Source organism: Nyctibius grandis, chromosome 2, assembly GCF_013368605.1.
Source record: "Nyctibius grandis isolate bNycGra1 chromosome 2, bNycGra1.pri, whole genome shotgun sequence".
Lineage (NCBI taxonomy): Eukaryota > Metazoa > Chordata > Aves > Nyctibiiformes > Nyctibiidae > Nyctibius > Nyctibius grandis.
Window position 1 is genome coordinate 42,212,343 of NC_090659.1, and position 21,865 is coordinate 42,234,207.

At 37.1% G+C, this 21,865-nt stretch overlaps 1 protein-coding gene across 5 annotated transcripts in view; it reads right to left on the bottom strand.

Annotated features, from left to right (window-relative positions):
• WWC3 (WWC family member 3) overlaps positions 1-21,865 on the bottom strand; it is a 107,469-nt gene that overhangs the window by 46,705 nt on the left and 38,899 nt on the right. For all 5 annotated transcript variants that reach the window (XM_068425094.1, XM_068425098.1, XM_068425099.1 and 2 more), the window contains exons 2-6: positions 19,784-19,893; positions 14,794-14,997; positions 11,656-11,732; positions 9,166-9,245; positions 2,810-2,939 (exon numbers count right to left, since the gene is read on the bottom strand). In XM_068425094.1, coding sequence (XP_068281195.1) covers positions 2,810-2,939; positions 9,166-9,245; positions 11,656-11,732; positions 14,794-14,997; positions 19,784-19,893 — 601 coding nt within the window. The remainder of the gene's footprint in view (positions 1-2,809; positions 2,940-9,165; positions 9,246-11,655; positions 11,733-14,793; positions 14,998-19,783; positions 19,894-21,865) is intronic.

The following is a 21,865-nucleotide window of genomic DNA, read 5'->3' on the forward strand; positions in this document are numbered from 1 at the left end:
TTCATCATTGTCTGTTGCTATCTGATTCAGGAGTTCTCTGCCACATACAATGTCAGTGCAGTTGCTATCTAACCTATGTAGCCTATTTAATAGGTAAAGAAAAGAAAGGAAAAGAAAAAAGGAAGAAAAGAAACCCACAAAAACCCAAACTCCAATGCTTCTTAAGGATAAAGAACAACATTTTAAAAGCATATGCACATACTGGAACAGAAATAAAAGTATGAAAAGGGGAGGGTGGGAGAGATACACATGGTGCTTTCAGGAACCTAACCATACACCTTGATTACTCAATCTCATATAAAAAGTTTGTCCACTTTTTTGGAGCAGTGACATTGCATATTTGGCTTTATTTGCAACGACAGCACACAGTTTAAATCTGACCACCCTCTGTCCCTCATCAGCCTCCTCTCCCACAAAACTCAATCCAATTACCATATTTCTATGACAACTACAGTTTTCCAAGCACCTACACGAGACTGAGTCACTTCTACTATGTTTAGCTGTGTCGCTTACACTGGCCAGATTTGAATTAAGAAATAGTAAGAAATTGTCTGTTTCCTTCCTCTGAAATAAATCCCCATCTGTTTACACAGTATTCTGAACTCCTCTATAAACAGCTTTCAAAACAAAAAGTTTTTCATAAGAAAGCTTGTCTTACCAACAATAGCTTTAAAATGTAGCATTTTTTAGGACAAAACAATTTCAAAATTGATAGGAAATTAAAAATCAAATTCTGAACTCATTAGGAAGATACTTAAAATAGACTTGCACTTTTCTGACAAAGCTAAGTAAACGCATAACAATAATCTCAACTAATTATAAAAAGGCAAAGCACAGAAAAGTTTGGTGATAAAAACTTTTTTTTTTGTCAAAATGTAAAAAATATCAGGCAGAAAGCTGGATATTTTTGCAGAGCACAATAAGTTGGCAGAAATACACAATTTTTACAACTGTAGACCTTGTAAACTATGGCATTTAATCCTCTGTTACAATTGCAACAAAACACGCAGAACTGTTTTGCATGCTAGGCCTGTGTGGAACAACTATTTTCTAGATTCTCCTGGACTATATGTCTATTATTGGGTGCGATTACAACAGATTCTCAGTAATCACAAAAATGATACCTCCTAGACTGATATTTCCTGTATGTCACGTAGACCCATGAAGAAGAATGGCAACACTTTTGATTTTCGCTTCTGTCTTGTGCAACCTCTACAGTTTGTGCTTCCAGCATTGCCCAATCCTTGATGCTAAGCTTGATCCTAGACTTCTAACTCCTTCAACACTGTATTTAAAGAAACTGTAAGTGCACTTAAAGTTGGTTTAACAGATATGATTTTTAAGGCATCTCAATGTTTACAGCTGGATTTAGTGCCACTGAGGACTGAAAATGTAAGGAAAAGGGGGGGTAGGGGTAGGGTAGTGGAATCTAGTGGGGGAGTCAAAACAAGGCCAGTAGTTAAGCTGCTCCAAGAGGTCACACACAAGTCTTTAAATTACCAGTTAGTTTCCTAAAATGTGCGTCACTGCATCCATGAAGAACTGCCCTTCTAATCATTTCTTGCTAGCCAGGCATGTGGAAGACTGAGAATGACTTTAAAACTTGGCCAACACAAAATATCAAATATGTTAAAAGTTGCCAAGGCAGAAACTTTTCATAGTGACTTAAGTGTTCTGTCTACTTGAACAAGGATTTGTGGTCCATCAGCTGACCTTTGGGTAATGCTTTGGAGACTGAATAATTGTATAACTATGGAAATTCATTATATGTAGATTACAAGCTACACATATCATTTAACAATTAAAAAAAATACCAGTGAAACACCACTGCAGAGAAAAGTGAAAGAAAATGTTTGAATGGCAATATTAGTACAGTCTCAAAAATTCAGGTAACAAAGATGCCTTTTTCCATATAGCAGTTTGAAGACTGAGTGAAGAGAATTGTCCTTGTCACCTCTCTGTATCTGCAGTGTATTTGGGCAAGTCTATTCTGAAGTCCCTGTGGTGGCAGAGGCTCGTGGCTCTTTGATCAAGCTCCCATCACATTAATAATGCATACACAGCAACTGAGAGCTCAGAGCAGGATGCAGAATTCATTCAAAAGTCAGATCAGTACTCAGGCATGTATCTTCTCTCGATCCTCATGCTCCAATTCATAAAATAATTTAAAGCTTGCAGGATGGTTTCTGTATACGTTGCATTTAATCATACTCTTTGAGGGTTTTGTGAGAACATTTGAAATTAACATGTGTCTTGATATGGGTACTTGAGAGGAGAGTTTGGGGTAAAAAAGGAGAACTGCCAAAGTGTGGCACAGTGACACAGAGATGCACTTTTGTGAAATGCTTATAAAAGGAAAAACATGGCAGACAAACTGGTAAACATTTTAGCACATAAATTCACAGTCCTGCTTCAGTATAGGTAGTACAAACAGATATTAAACAAAATGAAAACCAAATACTATAAAAGATTTTTTTTAAATGCAGCGTAATTACTCCATAGCAGTCTTTGACATACTCAGCAGCAATGGAAAGCTACATTCAACAAAGACATTGATCTAAATGTAAGGGTCATACATTATTCTAAGACAAAAATATGAACTGCATATGAAGTCTTGTGTTCACAGTATAGACAATGACTACTTACCTCTTCTGAGCTGCCTGCTATTGGCAATTATAAACCAGAAAAATCAGTTTAGGCCACTCCACTTCCTTATTTAAACTTGGTAACCCCAATGCAATCACAAACAAGAAAATAGAGGTAGGTTATTACTTTTTAGCAGCTATTTGTTCAGTTGCATATTCTTTACCTGCATAAGGTCCTGCCTTTCTTTTTCACCTGTGCATATAGCTTTCTTTATGGTTCGAAGCTCACTCATTATAGCTTGTGCTTCATCCAGTCTATAATTTGTATGAGCACTTGACATCTTACGATCAATCCTGTTGAAAAGATTAAGACAAATTCAGAAATTTTCACATAATTAGAAAGCACATAGATGTTTTAAGACCTCTTGTTTATTCAGGTACCACTTTATTTCCAGGAATAAAATGATATTCTACTTGGAATTAACACAGCACTCAATGTCAGGTACACTGTCTAATGACAAAGCAAGGCAATTATCTACCCAGGTTCTGCAGAACCAACAAATTTCCTGGTTTTAATGTCTTAATAAAGAGCTTACTTACAGGCAATGTCTGTGGGCCATTTCAGGCAACAAAAGTAAAATCAACCTAAAACTAACCTACATGGTAATAACTCAAAAGATAAATATATTAGCAGTCTAGCTGTCACATTTTCCATGCAGCACTACACATTGCAACATCTTCCATCTGATCTTGCTTTAGAAGTTTCTAACAAAGGCATTTCATTTGCTTGGGAAGAAATTTTTAATTCCTAAAATTTTATTGCAAATGCTTTCCTGCCATTATGGGCATCTTTGAGTATCTTTTCTAGAAGACATCATTGTCCCCCGCTAAGGAACATCACATGGGACCATCCCCGAAGATTTCAAATGCAAACTCAGCAAGGAGTAAGAGCGCTACTCGCTACATCAGGTTGAAGTGCTACTAACATTTCCATCTTGACATAAAAACCTCTCATCTTAAGTGGGACAACCACCGTCTCAGTTTCCAACTTTTTTCCCCAACAGGTTGCAATAGTAAAGGACAACAGATCAGGACACAGAAGCCTAGTCCAGTGTATCATCTTAATAATTTGCTTTGATTTGTAGATAAAGAACAAGACCAGAGACTCTGCAGAACTTACTAGAAGAGCCACTTGGTCTTGGATTTATAACAAACAACTATGGGATTTTAACAGGCTACCCAGAGCAATTAGTGAAAATTGTGTTAAATTCCTGTTAAAATATGAAAACCTTAGTTTTCCTGGTAATCTAGTGTAGAAAGTGTGTATACAGAAAAAAGGTGGTATGTGTAATGGTCCCTAAGCCAATGCTAAGAACAAACATCTCCAGGAAAAGGTGTCTCTGGTTAACAGAATTAAAGATAAAACATACATCAGTCATTACACAGGACATCAGTTTATAAAAAGATGCAGTAGAAGAGGGTATGCTATACATATATGACAAGAATACTCAAACTCTATTTAAAATATTGAAAATAACTAAAAGTTTCAAGATAGGTATTATAATAAGCTAATAGTATCAACAACACTCACTCAGCATATTCTGCCAGTTAAACAAAATTAGTGAAATTCCACTTGCAGCAGATTACTTGCTTTAAAATTAAAATATTAAAATGAAAAATCAAAAGGCTTGAATGAAAATCCTGTGGTTTTATTGTGCAATTCACAATTATTTGGGAAAAAAATGCAGGTTGGGTTTCACAGTTTTGGTTTGTTTGTTTTTGTCCTGACAGTTCCTGCTTTTGGAGACAGCACAAAATAAGTCTGAACCTTCAAGCTTTCTACTTAAACACAATTTTCCCAATGTTGCACAAGAAAATATATAAGCCTTTATGATTTTTGGTTCAAGAACAAGGAAGGACTTAAATGTCATGTGGATTAAAGTTGGGTTTTTTGTTTGGTTGGTTTTGTTTTCCTTTTAAGATGTTCACTTGAGTCTTCACTAATTTTTAGTTAAAATCCTGAAAAGATTAGATAAAACCATGGTAAAACAACTAATCCAATTCACTAAAAGTTACATGAAAAAGATAACATGTGGTTTTATCTGAAGGTTACCCTAATGTTAAGAACATAGATTCCACCCAAACATTAGATCTGAAAATGCCTCCTACACAGCTGCTCATTATACTGTTTGCCAGGTCCAAGGTGGCATTTCAGGAAAAGGAAATTATTTAATTCCAACCAGATTTTTGTCCAGTTACCCACATATTCATGTTCCTGGACGTCACTTTGAAGCCCAACTTATGAATTGATATTTGTTTAAGGAAAGAATGAGAAAAGTTTCTACTGCCAGAAATATTTGAACTTAAATCAGTATTGCTGTCAACCCAAATTGACTTAAGTATCTTACAAAATTACTTGTTATTTATTGTCTGCTATTTTTTTTCCTCCTTTCATAAAGCTCTGGTTTTGAAAGCCAAAGCTCACATGAATCTTCCATTTTGTTAATGGAAAATAGCATGATACAAATACAGATTAGACCTTTGTACGAACAGAAAGAACATTCAACTAAGACACAAAACTACGAATAAAATGTACATTTTCTGAGGAAGATAATTCTAGGATATACAGACTACTAATACACTTGCAATAGCGTCAGTCCTATAGGGCAGTTTCCGAGTTCCTCTATTTTCTTCCACATGCTTTCAAATACGCAGGACCCCCCCCCATCCTCACCAAAGCACAGGTCTGTAGTTGAGTTAAAATTCAATTTTAAAGCTTTTGTCAGGTCTCATATCCTCTAAACTAGTCTGTAGCTACAAATTATTTAGTCAGTCCTAATTCCCTGTCTCTCCCAACTTCTCTCAGCATTCACTCCGCTCTCCCAGCCAGCTGGCTGTGTTTTCGTTTCCTTTGTTACTAAACACCTTCTTCCTCCAAAATTCCTGCCTTCGAGCAGAAGGGTCACTGAAAACACAGGGGAGAAGGAACTGCTCCTCATTCTCAGTCCGTGCCACCAGGTCAGAGGAAGGAGTTTGTTCCAGGAAAGGCTCTTCTTTAATCCTGTAACTCTGGACTGCGACAGGATCAGCCACACCTCAGGGCAGAGGTGGAGGAACACCGTCGTGCTTAAAACAGTGAGCTCTAGAAAGTCTCCAGCGGGCCAAGGCAGACTGTGATGTCCAAAGGCTTATCACAGTATTGCCAAATTTGGATGAAAGTGTAGAAAATACAGCCCTAACAAAATGCTGAAGCACTACAAAATTTGAAATTCTGACTGTATTTGAGTTGTAGGGCTATTAAAACAAGCTCAAGCCTCTCTCCCCCCCACAAAACCCCACTTTTCTCTAGTTGTTTTGTGGTTTTGTTTTGTTTTTTTTCATTCTTCTCAAAGATGGCTAAGCTATTTTAGTAATATTAAAAAGAACAGAAAACAAAACACAGTCCAATGCAGACACTGTATGTGGAAAATGTCAATGCAAGAGATTTGCGTTTCAGTAAGGCATCTGAATCAGACAGCAACATAAAATGATGGAAATACTGAGCAACCTAACCACCCTCACCATAAAATTTGTCTCTTCTGAAAGCTATACCCAGCAGAGGTTGCAGAGGGAGGCACACAGCAGCAGGTTCTGATACCTGCTCACAATGCCATTCTGGTCAGACTTTCAAAGCAAACATTCAGTCAGATGTAAAGCCCAAAGTGTGACAGCTCCCGATATTGTTCTTGGCTTGGACTTGAAATAAAATGAAGAACATGGCTTTACAATAGCTGAACAGGATGCATGCCATTCTCAGTTTGGCAGTTACTTGAAGATTTGACCTAGCACAAGAAGGAAGAAAAACTATGCAGACAAAAAATTTAGAAAAGGTAATAAAAAGGTGAAATGTCTGAGATTCAAGAAACTTTTTTTTTTTTTAAAAAGGGGGTGAGGGAGAATCCTAGAATTTTTGTTTTAAGGAAGGAGCAATGAGTTTCTTTTCAGACAGTACACTTACTTTGTGGATATGCAAAAAGTAAAATACTTCAGCTTTAGTACTTGACTTGAGTGACCCTTTTTCTCCTGACAAATACAAGGAGCAGGGGAGAGAGCACCCAGGGACAACCTAGAGCTCAGTTAGGCGTTTAGCCTGATTTGTCTGCTGACTAAATGAGGAGGCAAGAGAAACTTCTCTCTTCAGTTGTTAGACAGTGCGAGTACTCTCCAAACTGGCTCACTTCCTGCTAGAAGCAAAATACTCAAAAGAAAGCATATATCTCCCCAGAAATGCAATTTAAAAATTCATTAAAAACAGAAAACAAAAACAATCCCACAAGCCTCTGGTTCACAAGTGAAGAAGTCACTGCAGAGAGCAGAGCTCAGCAAGACACAAACATTGAAAGAAATTCACTTCAACCCTGGATTATGCACAGGCAAAATGTTCTCCCCAGCTTCAGCAAGCAACAACAAATGCCACCCAGTGCACCAATGGCACAGAGTGACACAGAGCAACAGCAGCAATGAGCAGCACCAAAGCACTGAGTTGTCATGCTTGAACTTTTAAGCTAGACCATTAGAGTGACCACTGACGAATCAGATATGCTTTAAAAGAATTCCTCTCTCAAATATCTCTCTTATACCCCCATCCTGGAGCATGGGCAACTTCACCCGGGCTAAAATCCAAGACTAACATTTGTATTCTTACTCATTCACAGATTTTATTTTTCAAAAAGTTGCACTACTTTGCTAGACTCTCTTAATTGAATTATATTAATTAAAACAATCTTGAGTTTCAAATGTCCTTCAAATACTTTCATCATCCTATTCAAGTGGTTAGTCCTTTTATAAAACAATTGAACCTATACCCTTAAAATAACCCAGTAACCACGAAAAGGAAAACAAATGAAGAAAGTAGAAAAGGTAAGGCAATTCTTACTCGCTTAAAGAATACATGATTAAGAATCTTAAGACAAAATTGCTTTTGTTCTGTTACTGCTTACGTATCTAGGCCACCATCCTAAAACATTGCCTATACTTAAAATATTTGCCATTTCAATACACTGAGTGCTTTAGTTTACTAATTTTCAGTTAATATCATACATTAACAATTCCCCTAACTACCTGTAAATGCTTCGTGTCGTCAATAAAAACATATTTATGCCTGAAAATTATTACATTATATCTGCCAATGAAGGATTTTGGTTGAACAAGTTTTTCTCCCTGAAGCTTTTAAAATGCATTATAATACAAAAGAACTTTGTAAGCTTAAAAAAAAAAAAAACAAACCACAAAACAATATAGAATTGCATGGGCTACTCCCTCTCCTTTAAAAGTAAAATCTGAGTATCTCCCTTTGTATCATTTTGTTAACGTAATACCAATCAAAATCAAAGTTGGAAAATAAGTAACATAACTGCTCCAAGATCTCTAGAACTTTGCCAGAATTCCTGAAGCGAAAGTGTGTGCCCATGCTTTGTAGCACCAACGCAATAAATCCAAAGCTTCAAAATATTTCCACAGATACTGTACTTATGCTGCAAAATGCATCAGACGTGCAACAGTTCCAACATTTTCAGGAAGCGCCTGCATTAGGCAGCTTGTTCACATGCATGCTGGAAAAAAGGCCAAGATTTCTAAATGCACGGCCACATGTTCAAGGCAAATCCGAGAGCTGTTCAACATATGGTCTAGCCCCTGGCCTTGTTGAACAGATCTGGAAGACACAACCACCTGTGTTTACCTGCCATCTTTTCCATGGCCTGGCAAAACTCTCTCCCTACCCCACTGGGCATCCCGTGTATGTGCTACGTGTGTAGGTGACTAAGCAGCGCACAGATGGAAGTCACTCAGTCCCCATCTGATGGCCTGCAGGAAGAGTGGCAGCGAGAGTGTCACCACAACAGTTCACAACATTTGCCACCACTGAGCACAAAGGAAATGGAGCACAGGCTACCTAATAGCCCTGGGAGCAGTGGCAAATTGCCCTGAGCTACCTTTCCTCATAGGGAGGAGACAAGGAGTCACATTTACGTGCACTCATTCTGCACACATGCAACAAAATCCAAGGTCTTGCAGACCATCTGATTTACAGTATACACACAAATCAGCTATACTATGCAGAATGAGACTGACCATCAGGTAAAAGCAAGAAGCAGTGTTGTGGTATACAGCTTCCCCCCAAGGAGAAGTACTGTGCCCAGCCAGAAAGTCTTGATACTGTTCACAGGAAAACTACTCTACTGCATGGTGCTTCCAGCTGTGCTCCAGGCAGTAGATATCTCCAGAAAAAGTTTGGAAAATACTCTCAAAATCGAATTCTACTTCGACAACATCTCCAGGAAGAGTTAAAGAACAGGGCCTATAAAACTGTTTTTGTATGTGGATCTATGAAATCATGGTTCCAACCAATTCTGTCCAACCCTTCTTCCATCATTTCACACTGTTCTCACCCAGCATCACCATCACAGCAGAAACTCTGAAGCAAAGCAATTAAGAGGTTTCTTTTTTTTTTTTTTTTTGGCAAGGCTTTTCTAAGAAATTCATTCCAAGGCGAATAAAGTAAAGGAAAAAAAAAGATCCTCCCACAAACTCATTAACTTACTCTTGCAGAGTTTCCACTCCTTTTTCCTTATATTGCAGCTCCTGCTTCATCTGTGTCAATTCCCGTTTTAGCCTAGAAAGCTGAATATAAACAAAATAATTTAAAGTAATAATATGTAACAGAAATTTTCATAATAAAAATAATTGTTTTTCTAATACAAAATCTTAAGTTACTTCAAAAAATTTGGAAGCGATAACCTAAGTTCTCCGTTTTTTTGCTTTAAAATTTGCATTAAAATAACAGAAGACCTTCTGAAATATCGTAAGACCCAATCAAACAGCGGTCACACATTCAGCTTTCAAAATATCAATTTCCTCATCTATTCTATTGGTTTTCTATCTCCAATAGCTTATGCTAACAGGTCGCAAGTTGCAATCCTTATGATTTTTCTTCTCCCCTTGTAGCAGACAGACACCTCTCAACTGTCTTCAACTCTTTAAAAAAAAAAAGACTGAACATTCAATGCTGTTAATTTTTCAATCTGGGAAAACAAAATCACTGGCAACAGAACTGGTCTCCCTCCCAGAAATGGCAGCCTGATTTTCTAGTTATTTTCATATTGTCCTGCCCTCTCAATCCCCCCGTCCTTTACCTTGATCCAACTACTGAGGATATATCGAAAGTGACAAAGCAGCGATGTCTCCAAAACCATTTTTTTTTGTGGTTTTACGAAAACAGTTACCTGAGTAGGTTGGGCAGACCTTAGAAGAGCGCTATCAACACCAAGAATGATCTGTAAGGAAATAGCTTCCTGCCCTCCCCTCCTTCCTGCCCTTCCTGATTGATAACTGAGGGCAGCAGGGGGAGGAAGATGCAAGGGACTACAGACAAATGGGGGGGAATGGAGGTGTTTCAGTGTGTGGTGGTAAACTGTAAGACTGAACTGAGAGCCCAAAGAGGAGCAGGGATGGAAGAATAAAGCTCTTTCGTCTCAAGTTATCAAACTTGGTACCTTTTCTAAAATTTACCCAGAATGCTCTTGATTTTCACATGTATGTCAATAAATGACAAAACCATTACTAAAAAAAAAGAGTTGTCAGCTCTACTCCAACAGTGAGGGGCTTCACAGCAGTTCTGAGGATGCAAACCAGGACTGTCAGAGTCCCACCGTCCTGAGTGGCCCTCCCTTCCTCATGTTTTTGCCCTTTCCTCAAAACTCATCGCACCAGCCCCCAAAACACTCCTATACTCTCACCAACTCTTTCAACACTCACCAAAAGTAAAATGAAAAAACGTAAAATGAAAAAACACATCACTAATGTCATGTACACAAACACTTTATAGTGCATATTTTATTCTATTACCCGAAACAATGCAATGCCTATGCACACATTCAGTTGAACAGGTCATCCTATGCACTTAAGAGATCATTTTGTTTTAAGATGCAGGAACAGAGAGAAATAGTCATAGAAGTGAAGACCTTGTTTGTTTTCTTTAAGTATTATTTAAATAAATAAGGCTTATTTTCTTGTTTAGAATATGCTGACATTTAAAGTATGTAAAACAAGCAAACACTAGTCAGCACGTAGTAAACATATACAGATAGAATAAATGCCTTTGAAGGGTGGTGAACGGGATTTATTTTCAGAGGCACTCATGTGAAAAGTGGTCACTACAACAAAAATGGAACACTACCCTGCAAAGATAAGTATTTTTTATTTATTTTGTGAGCTGAGTGCCTGGCGTGCTAAATCTCATTTTATCCATTAATAAAAAGAAACATACAATTTAGAAACAGGTTCTAGAACTTAATTTTATAAGCTGCTTTTTATAATTGTTTATGACTGCTACACCAGTTTTCTTGAAACCAATGTGCAGACTTTAACTGTTTGCTAAAGCAGCACGGAAGAAATTCAGGAAGTCAACTATTCTTCTTTTAGCAAAGACAGTACCAAAAGCATGATTCTAGATTAAAAAAATATGTATATAAAAAAGGAACATTTTTATTACAGAACTGCCTATCTCTGTCAGAATGCTTGAACTCCCCTCCCCTCATAGAGGAGCTCTGGCCAAATCAGCTAAGAAGTTCTATTTGGACAACGTATCTACTGAATCGTGAACAGATTTCCAAATAAATGGCTAAATCTAGAGTTCAGTGACATCCATGGAACAGGAAAATATGAAGGCAGTGGGTTTGAACTAGACTTAATCAAGAAAGAATTTGGCTGCAGAGTATTTACTACTTGTGGCAGTTTGCACAGAGAAAGCAATTTCTGAAAGCCTGGATGACTTTGCTTCTGACACCCGTGACAAAAATCTTTATGCTTGTAACATGGAAAAAGCATTACTTTGCAAGTCACTGAAATGCAGTAAATATAGAATCGTTTTAACAGAACAATAGGTCAAAGTAGAAAAGCAGTTTTTAATATAATATTTCCAAAAATGCATGCAACATCCAGTGTAAATGCTAAGGGAAAAGAAAAACACATAGTTCTCCTCCCTTCCCCATGCCTAATTCGTATCTTTACAAAATGAAAAAAGATTACTCACTCTGTCACGACGGCTGGCTATTTCTGCTTTAATCTGATATGGGTCATACTTGGTATTAGCTGAAAATCCAGAGAATGCTAAAAAATGGAAAACAGCATTTTACATAAATTTTTTTTTCTTCTTTAATACAATTCTAAAGCTGTGGCACTATTTAATAGACCATTGCATTCATTCTTTCTGTTACAAGTCACTAGCTTTTAAAATAATCCTCTGTGCTGAAGTACAACTGAATAATTACCTTTGGCCTGCTTGAATTTTTTTTTCTCCTGAACAACAACAAAAATTGTATACAGCAGCACTGCATGTTGCCTAAAAGCAACTAGCTTTCATGGCAGGATGGTGGCATTTACCGATGCAAGCAATTTGTGTAACAATTGCTAATTGCTTCCTAGGTATGTTGAATTAACAGTATGATAGGGACTAAAGTAACAAAACTACTGTTAGAATAAAATTCAATCAGCTACAAAGAGAAGTTGCCTCCTAAAGCAACAGTGTAGGGAGCTGACATACAGATCAGCCTCTGGCAAGTGAGCTCTTAACGCAGTGTATCTAGAGTCAGGCAATGATTTCAAGCTGTGGCATTACAAGCTAAAGCCTAGACAGATGAAGTAAAGGCCCTAGAGGACAGGCTGGGCAAGACCAGCCATGATTTATTGGGTGAGCCATTCACAGCAGCACTGGCCCACTGAAAAATGCCTGGTATGTGAATGGATGGGGTTGTGCTGTTAGATCTACCATCCTTTTGTAGAGCTGAAGGCTGCTGCTTTAAAATCCATATCCGTGTCTGTGTTGCACTGAGCCTTTCGTCTCTCGAAAGAATACTACAATGCCAAGGTCATGTCAAACGTGCAGGAACTTGCCAAAATGAGTAGTCATGCCTGGACTAATTCTCTAAATCCAGGATTTTCTATGGATTTTTTTTTTTAAACAGTGCTGATCACAACTGAGTCACAAAACTGCTGCATGGGCACCTCCCTGCCAACCCACAACCGCTGAGCTCACACCACCTCCCACTCATGAGCACACGACACTGAGTCAATGGCAGCACCCACAAGCAAAGAAGAGGAAAACAGTCTGTGAAGTTTTAGTTCTTTTTAACGCAACAGATTGAAACAAGTGATGGTGGAGACAGGAATATTCACAATATAAGCACTCAACTTTGGCCATCTAACTGCACTTGAATTAGGAGCCTAAGATTTCTGTACAATAAATGGAGATGCAAGCATCCCAGAGTGGAGTGGAGGAGTTAAATTAAGAAAAACAAGTGGAGAAGCCTTGGGGAATCTTGAATTGACAGCATGATTAATCCCCAAAGGGATTTTTTTTAAAAAAAATATATCATCTCACTAATCAGCCCATCCCATTTTCTCAAAGCAGATGCCTATGATCTTAAACCAACATAAAACATATTTACGCATCTGTAGAAAATTAAAACATTTACTTGTCTTGAGGTGAAAAAAAGGTTTTATTTAAATGATTTTATATTATCTCATTATCAATTCCACAGATACACCTAAAAAAGAAAAAAAATCTATCAAAAGATTAATAAACATAAAAGTCAATTGACACACCATTTGCAGTTACGCTACAGATAACCTCCAGTTTTGTCATTTTTGGTCATATTTTGTTCCTGTTTCAAGGAATTTGTTTTTCCAAGAGCTTTAAAAATATGAAAAACAGGTTATATTTTTCTAGCTTCAACAGCAGTTTCTTTCTGTATATTCATCTGAATTAATGCAACAAGATATCCCACAGAACTATTGCAAATTTTCAAAAATGAAAAAGTCCAAGCTCCTAGAAAAGTATTGCAATAAATATATATTTGGATTTTATGATCTAAAAAAATACTAACGACACTATCTTTTACCCTATTCCAAGACTTTAAACAGTAAACACTCTTTAAACAATTTCTTTTTTAAAAATTCTTTCTTAAGAAGAAAAAAAAATTAATCTTAATAATTCTTGTAAGTCACATCTGTTCAGTTATGTCACAAACTAAATCACAGAATACAGATATTTAAAACTAAACAAAAAGGTGAGATAATCCCACTTCAACAGTAAAAAAACACTAGGTCAAGACCGCATGGGACACCTCAGCCCTAGAAAACATCTTTTTTTTCAGGATTTTGGCATACATTTGAGTTACCTTGGACTAATAAATACCACTGGATCAGTAGCTAAACAATTCTATCCAGATATCTGCTTTGACCCCCACCATGACCAGGTTTCTTGAACATTTTCAGAAAAGGCTAAGAAGAGCTTCCCATACTTATCAAGTACTTGACATTTACCAGCAAATCCTGCAGTTAAACAATGCCTGTACACACAGTAGCCAGTGAAAAGCCACCAGCGTAATGAAACACCACTACGTTTCCACATGGCTGGCGAACATATCCATTTGATACACTTCTTTGAAATAGACTGTTTTGACTCTTCAGCAAAGACACCTTTTCCTGTTGCACCAGCCAACAGCCATGACAGAGGTGCAACAACTTCAGATTTCAGAAAAAGTGTATCGTCTACTCCAAGCTACCAGAGACATCTGAAGAATGAAAAGAGCAGGAAATCAAGGCTCTACGACCTACACCACCAGCATTAGGATCAGAGGATGGCATTCAAGAATGAGATGCACTAATGAAACACCGCTTCCTACTTCGTGGTCAGAGGTACTCTTGACCACGACACCTTGTCCCTAGACCAGGGCCAGGGACAAGGTCCCTGGACATGGGACCATGGACAACCGACCATGGATCCACAGAAGACTTCCCCCAAGCTGATGTCCCCACCATGTCAAGTGTGGAATAATCTATGAATTTAGGAGTGCAAGTAAGTGACTGGTCCTGCAACATTCAGCCTTGTCTTTGTTGCCTTTCACGAAGCATCTCTGCAGCTTGCTCCAAGATGGCTAGAGATGTTAGCTGGGATATAACCCTGCTTAATGTTCAAAAGGCATATTCTAAGAGACCTAACAGGAAATGGAAGTCCCTGAATAGCAGAGTCAAAGGGATAGTGCCTCACTTCTGTAGTCAGGATCTTCATTCAGAGAAGAACCGGGTGATGGAAACACTTTACACTATTTCTTACACCACATGTTGTGAGAGGCAGGTGGGTAAATCAAGAAAAGAGTAGTAAACTCACAGCTGGCATAAGAACGGCTGTCATCCTCACACATTTTGTGCAATTGTTGATACTCTTCTTGAGCTAGTTCAAAACGCTGCTGCTTTATTTGGTAAATCTCTTTCTTGGCATTGAGTGCCTCCTGGGCAACTATTAAATATTCCTTTAGCATGCGTTCCTGCTCCCTTCTCCATTGCTCCCTTGGGTCCTCAATTTGTGTGAGCTCTAAGGAGAAAAGCATAAAAAAAAACCAAACCTGTAAGACACTTTATTCCACAACGTACAAATTAATTTGTTAAGGTCTTTTCTCAACTAGCACACCTAACACTACAGTGCTCAAAATCACTCCAGCCTGAACGAGAAGAAGGAAGGATGCAGAGTGGAAGAACAGGAAAAGCCCTTTCAAATATAAAAGGCATTTAAATTTGATTCTGTTCTTTACAAACTACAGCAAACCCAAAGAAAACAGTGTTTTGGCTCTAACTTTCCTTTGTAGCCAACTTAAAAATTCTGAGAACTACCTAAAAACCAGAACCAAGTATAAGAATGAAAGGTATCTCAATGCTTAACCCATAACTGTATAAATGGTTGGAACAACATTAAGGTACTACATACAACTTCACAAGTGTAACATCCTGAAAGGTCAGTGACTACACCTGCATAATTAAGAAGAATAAGGTCATTCAACAGAAAAGTTAGCATTTTAATCTCAAATCCATAAATTTATCATTTAAATTGCTTCTTTTTTTGTCTTAAGAAACAGCACTCTCATGCTTCCCTTTCCACGATTTAATACAGTTCGTATTCAAATACAAATCAAAAAAAGGTTTCCAGTACAAAATCTTTCCTGTATATACTGATTTTCAAAGTTATTACCATAGAGCAATCTCTTTGCAGTTGCAAAGACATTTGAGGAGGACGCATGCATTAAAATCCTAAAAAAATATTGGTTCATTTGTTTTCTTTTTGTGGTGATGCTCAAGCTAGCAAATATGTTTTACATAAGGATGCCCATGTAAAGTCTTGTGCTTAAGTGAATGTTAATTTCTGATGATTGAGGCTCTACCAGTAAGAAGGTGCTGCAGATGCAATGTCAGTGTTCAAAGTAGTGGCAGAACCTGCAGTACAGTCAGGAGTTAAGCACCTAGTCATTTTTTCCAAACTTTGTTTCTCATGAGATGAAAGCCAGTTATGTTTTGTATTAATCTTGTGTACTTAATTCAGAATATTGATGTCAGTGATGAAATAAGAAACTATAAAAGATTGAGCCAAATGCATTAAGAACCCTGATGGTGTCAAGGTCATGCTTAGAAGCTCTACCATTTGAAAGCCATCTGAAGAGTACATAATCAAAAACATGAAGTTCATCTATGAACAGTACTTCCAACAGATTTGTATATTAGGTTCCTAATAATCTTTTCTCTCAACAGCTGTAACTTTTCTCTCCCCACAGCTCCCCACATTGCAACAGTATAAAGATTGTGCCTATAGCTCTGCAATTTCTCCCCACATCCTAGGGACCCTTGATACCCAGAAGCACCTTCTGGCTCCAGTGCCCCCCAGCCTATCTCTGCAGCCCAGGACAGGATGTGCTGTGGCTTGTTCCTGTCTCCATAAATCCTTCTCTGCATGCAGGGCAAGTAGAAGAAAACAGTTCACATGGCAGCCCATCCTTTACTGAGGGCATGATAATTTGCAATGCTGTTTCATCTGTCCATAAGTATTCCTGAAATCTGTGCAAATTTAATATTCCTAAAACTGCTAATCCCCCATGGAAACTATGTAGAAATTAATAAATACTTAATGAGACAGAAAAACTGGATCCTAGTAAGTGTCTCTTTTTGAACAGGAAATTAATAGTTCTATTCTCAGTAAACAGCCAAGGCTAAAATGTTATGGTTTATCACACGTTAAGCTTCTGAGGTCCTATACTACAGGGCGCTGCATCTCTTATCAAATTATTTCAGAAGCCTTCTCAAAAGCTACCAGCATTCTTCTGAGGCAGAAACCTCCTTCAGTATAGTAGTGACATTCTCTTCTGTTTTATAAAGTACAGAGGCTTCACTTTGCCCTGGATTTCTAAACAAGTTTGCCATGTAACAACAAAACTAAAGCTACGTTGTATGGCAAAATTCACTTCCTTCATTTCTTGATAACCCAGTAAAAAATATAATAAAAAAATACTACAGTAATTCAAGAACAGCCCCAGACAAATGCAGAGAATATATTATTCCCCCACCGGGGAATGCCCAACTGGTTAAAGGAGACTTCAAAGGCTCCCAAGACTCTGAGGAGGAGGGAAAGGAATTCTGTGGCTGGCAGCCGCCAAGGTTTTTAAGCAATGGCTGGACAAGAGCCAAGAGCAGCTTAGTAAGGGTGTCAACAAAGTACTGAATTTACAGAACAAGATGGAGATCAGGGATGGAAGCACCATTGAGATTTGCAGAAGATTCCTCTGCTCCTGGGGTTTTTCAATATAAATGGAAAGTTATTGCCTAGAAATCTTTTTATTACATTCTGGGTAAACAAACATAGCACAAGGCTTGGAAAAATCAGATGTATTACTGTTTTCTTTTAAAAAGGCAAAAAGCTTGAGACGGTGCACAAAGCGCGAGAGGTCCTTGGTAAGCATAACTTCAGAAAGACTCTCTTTGAATCACCCCTTAGATTTTCTCACAGTATTTCTTGAAACTGAAGCACTTCTGTTTTGTCAATTAACACAGAGCCCCAGTGCTGCATAAAGCATTTAACCCGGTCAGCCACAAAAGGCAGCCTGAATGTTTTCCTGTGGAAGTTGCCGTTCCAAGTATTTTAGACATAGTTCAGAATACAATGTAAGGGACTCACTTCAGAATAACATTTCTTCAGTTCCTACACCAACTCTGCCACTTGCCTGACACCACCTCATGATGTACATGATTGTCTGCTCAATAGTTCCCAATTCTACAAAGGAGGTTAATGCAGTCTTGATTGGTATCTTTGTAGTCCACAGTTTAAAACTGGACCAAGTATCCTAGTAATTTTTGAATAATGATCATCCTGCTGTAATATCAATTCTGCCTTCCCTCTGAATAAAAATCTTGCTTGTATATGCAAGCACTGTATTAGCCTAAGGGTGACAAACCCATTTTGCTGTGACGGCTGAATTACCACTTAGGATAATATCTGTGGGCTACAAGTAATTAGTTATCATGAGAGAGACAAATTTTGCAACCTTGTTAATTGCAGAATGATTCCTTCCACTCAGTTCAGCACTGGCCCTATGAAGTTTCTATCCCTCTGTTCATATATTACCTTTATTTAATTCCCAATATGATTAGCTTTACTTTCCCAGACCCATTTATATTAATTTTCTCTTTCTGTGCCTTCCCACTGAGCATTTGGGAATTCAATTTCTTTCTGCAAAGACTCTCTTCTGAAGTTTTTGCTCTCAATTGCACAGAAAAAAATGCAAGCCAGATCTGACATGCCTACAATGATTAATATTCTTTCTGTAAGTTCAAACTTGATGCCTGTGATAAAGCAGCTAATAACAAAGTCTGAAAAGCAAAAGGGAGTGATTTCTTTTGCATGCAATGGTGATTACTATTCCTATCAAGATGCCTATTGGTAGGATGCTTTAGTAGCTTTTTTTAGTCACAGCATCGCAATGGGAGTTCATGTTCTACTCATTATCTACAGGGGCTCCTAAAGCCTTTTACAAAGTTTAAGAAAAAAAAATAAGAAGATGCCAATATCCTCATTTGTATTTTTTTTAGTATGTGCATTCATGCACATGTACATATATTGGTACAAGTGCACTCCGTTACTATACTCTGACGTAAACCTCACTTTTAATTAAACTTCAACATTAATAAAAGTTAGTATGACAGTTTAAACAGCAATCATTAAGCTACTACTTCTTTTAAACAGAATTACCTAACAGTCTGTATTTATTGCCTTTCAATTGTCTAGGCTATCTATCCTTGTGATCAGTGCATTAACAGCTCTTTAAAGTTTATTATTTAATTTGTGATCCTTGTTAATTTCACAACAAATAAGTGCCTGTGTGGGTCAAACAATATCATTGGAACATTTGTTATTCTGTTGTGTTTTTTTTTTAAAATAAGTAACTGTGAAACCACAATACACAAGTAATTCCAATGATGGCAGGAAGCCAAAAACTATTTCTACACTTTTATTTTTTAATTGACTAGATTTTAAGTAGATAGTATTGAGGTTGTTTTTGAAGATTATACTATTTACCATTGCTGTGATAGCTCATATAACTACTTTCTTCTTTTCTCCCTCCCTGCCAACTGCCAATTCCCATAACATTGAAAGCATTTACTGTTTGGTGATAAGAAGCTTAATGATAGCAGCACAAAAGTAACAGCAGCAGTAGTACAAAGCTGTAAAGCTAAGACATTATTTTAAAAGTAGAACTTGCAAATGTGCCAGACAGTGGCAATATGAAGCTCAGCAATAGTCCAAAAGGAAAAATGGTGGAAATCTCTCCCTCCTAGTTTCTAAAAGGGATACCTGCTGTCATTTTGACAGCACTTTGTACTGTATTAAAGCATAAAACACTGCTTAAGAGAGGATGAGATTACTATATTTCATAGTCCTTCTAATTAAAACTCAGCATTTTTCTCTCAGAACGTATTTTGTTTTTCAGTAGAGAAGAGTGAACTACGGATAACTGGAAAGACAGGAAATATGAGAGTATAGTATGAAAATCTTGTTAATTGACACATGACAAAAAGCAACAAAATTACTGATACTCCACAGTACGACAAAGCAAAACAAAATAGTTTTATACACTATATCTTAATCACAGATTGTAAAATTATTTACACGTGGAAGGATTGTGCCCCCATTAGAAAGATGAGAAAATAGACACTGCAAGATTTACTTGTATACACTTTCTCACTGTAGTAAGAGGTGCATAAATGGTATCAGAAACAAAGTTTATTTCATCAGTTAACATCAGCTTGCTAGGATTCCTCAAAATAATCATACATCTACTCACGATTTATGTGGTCCATATAATAAACTCCAATCTGTTGATCATAAACAGTTTCCCATCCTAAAGGAAGCTCATCACCGACACAGTCAGCAAATGTCAATGGCTTTGTAATCCTGTAAAAATAAAAATAACCCAAATAAATACAAAAGGTGCAGAGTTTACAGTGCAATGAATGTTATTACATTTTTTGAAAATACCTCCATCATTTGATCACAAACTAGTTATGCTGCTTAGGAATGTGCTAATAATTACAAACATACAGTTTCAAAATAAAATTTCATTAAAATATGCTGACAGATACTCCCTGAACAGGTAGGACAAGCTTCTCCCTTCAAGTTTCTATGTTTAACAGCTTAATTACAATGGCATGCAGTCTTGCCAGTTTTTCTCCCATACTGCAAAGAACACAAACCGAAACTGATGAAGCTGGAGTTCATCACTGCTAAAAATCACTAAAAGCTTTACAGGCTTTGACGTTTTAAGGTGTCAAAGCAGAATAATTGTTTATCCTTAAAAAAAGGAATAAAATTTTAAAGAGCACTATATAATAGATTTCTCCTCTTTTCAATGATACATTTCTAAATATTAATGACACTCTCTTGGCCAAGACCCACCCAAATTACTTCCTCTCCCTCAAAACAGAGAAGAGACAAACAAATGTCTCTAAAGAATTCTGAAGCCATTAGAGCAGAAATAGTAACTAATAAGTAACAGCATTACTATCTAGCAGCTTAAAATATCACACCCCTTGCCAGGGAAACTCTTGATAGACCAGTGGGTAACAGAAAACCAAAACAACAATTTCAGTATTGACAGGAATATTGAAAACACTGGGTTATAAATTCTACAGAAAGACTCTATAGCAACACTGTTCTAGAACATCAAGGTATATAAAAAAAACCCAAACAAACAAACTAGGAAGAACAAGTGATGCAAATAAAAAAAATCTTTAACATTCAGATGAATCACATCTACTTCCCAAATGATCATTTTGATAATTCCTTAACGCCTGAGAGAATGCTTTACTCTAAAAGCTGCCATAAAATTCCTTTACAGAAAAGCTATTAATATAATCGTTTCAATTATACATGGGATATAAATCCAACACCTTCAATGTTTATTTGTTGAGGCATTTCTAATACCTAGAATGATGACAACTTTGTAAAGATTAAATACATGCATTAATTAGGGACTGATTAAAGTTCAGCACATCCTATGGTATAATACTATTTGGCGTAAAATGGAAATTCCATTTCTATCTTATAATATCTAGTTAAGGTTTCCTGACACCAGATTTGGACTATGCTTACAAATACACTGCGGAATAGAGAGATCATTGGGACTGGTATTTGCACTTCATCTGGTAACACCTGTATAAAACAATAACTTTGTCTGAACTAGAACATGTCTGTCTTTGAACTAGAAGTCCTTCCCCACCCCAAAACTAAACCAACCAGAAGAATCCAATGGTAAAGACTTCAAATGATGGAAATACTACCACGGCTACCTTCTAGCTATTCCAAAGGTCCAGTAAGCGCACCATTCGACCACTAACGAAAAGCACATAACTTGGCATACAGCAAACAGAAAAACTGCATTTACCTGCCTCCTAAAACTATTTTAGTATTCTTGAGATTAAAGTGTTCGACATGAACTGTAGTAGAATTAAGAAAAAAACCTCACTAGCTTAAATGTAATGTTTGAACAGCTCTGTACAACAGTACAAAGATCAAGTTATTTAGGTCAAAGAATAAAGAGCTTGATCATATGCTGTGGATTCTCAAACATGTACAAACAGTTTAATAAGATTAAGATGTACATAAACTTGTGCACCACTATTTAAAGTAAAATTTTTCCATTACCAACAAATACGTAGTTTACATCATGTAATCATGCAAATCCAAAGCTGCTGTATTCAAGAAAGAAAACGTTATTACAGACTGGCATATGCATTCTGTCAGTAATTCATCTAGCAGCCAGGCAGACCAAATATTGCCAAAATACTTCTGATCTCCCTGGAATTAAGTCAAATATTAAAAATATAACGTGCAGCATTTCTTCTTAAACTCTCATGGTTTTGTTCTG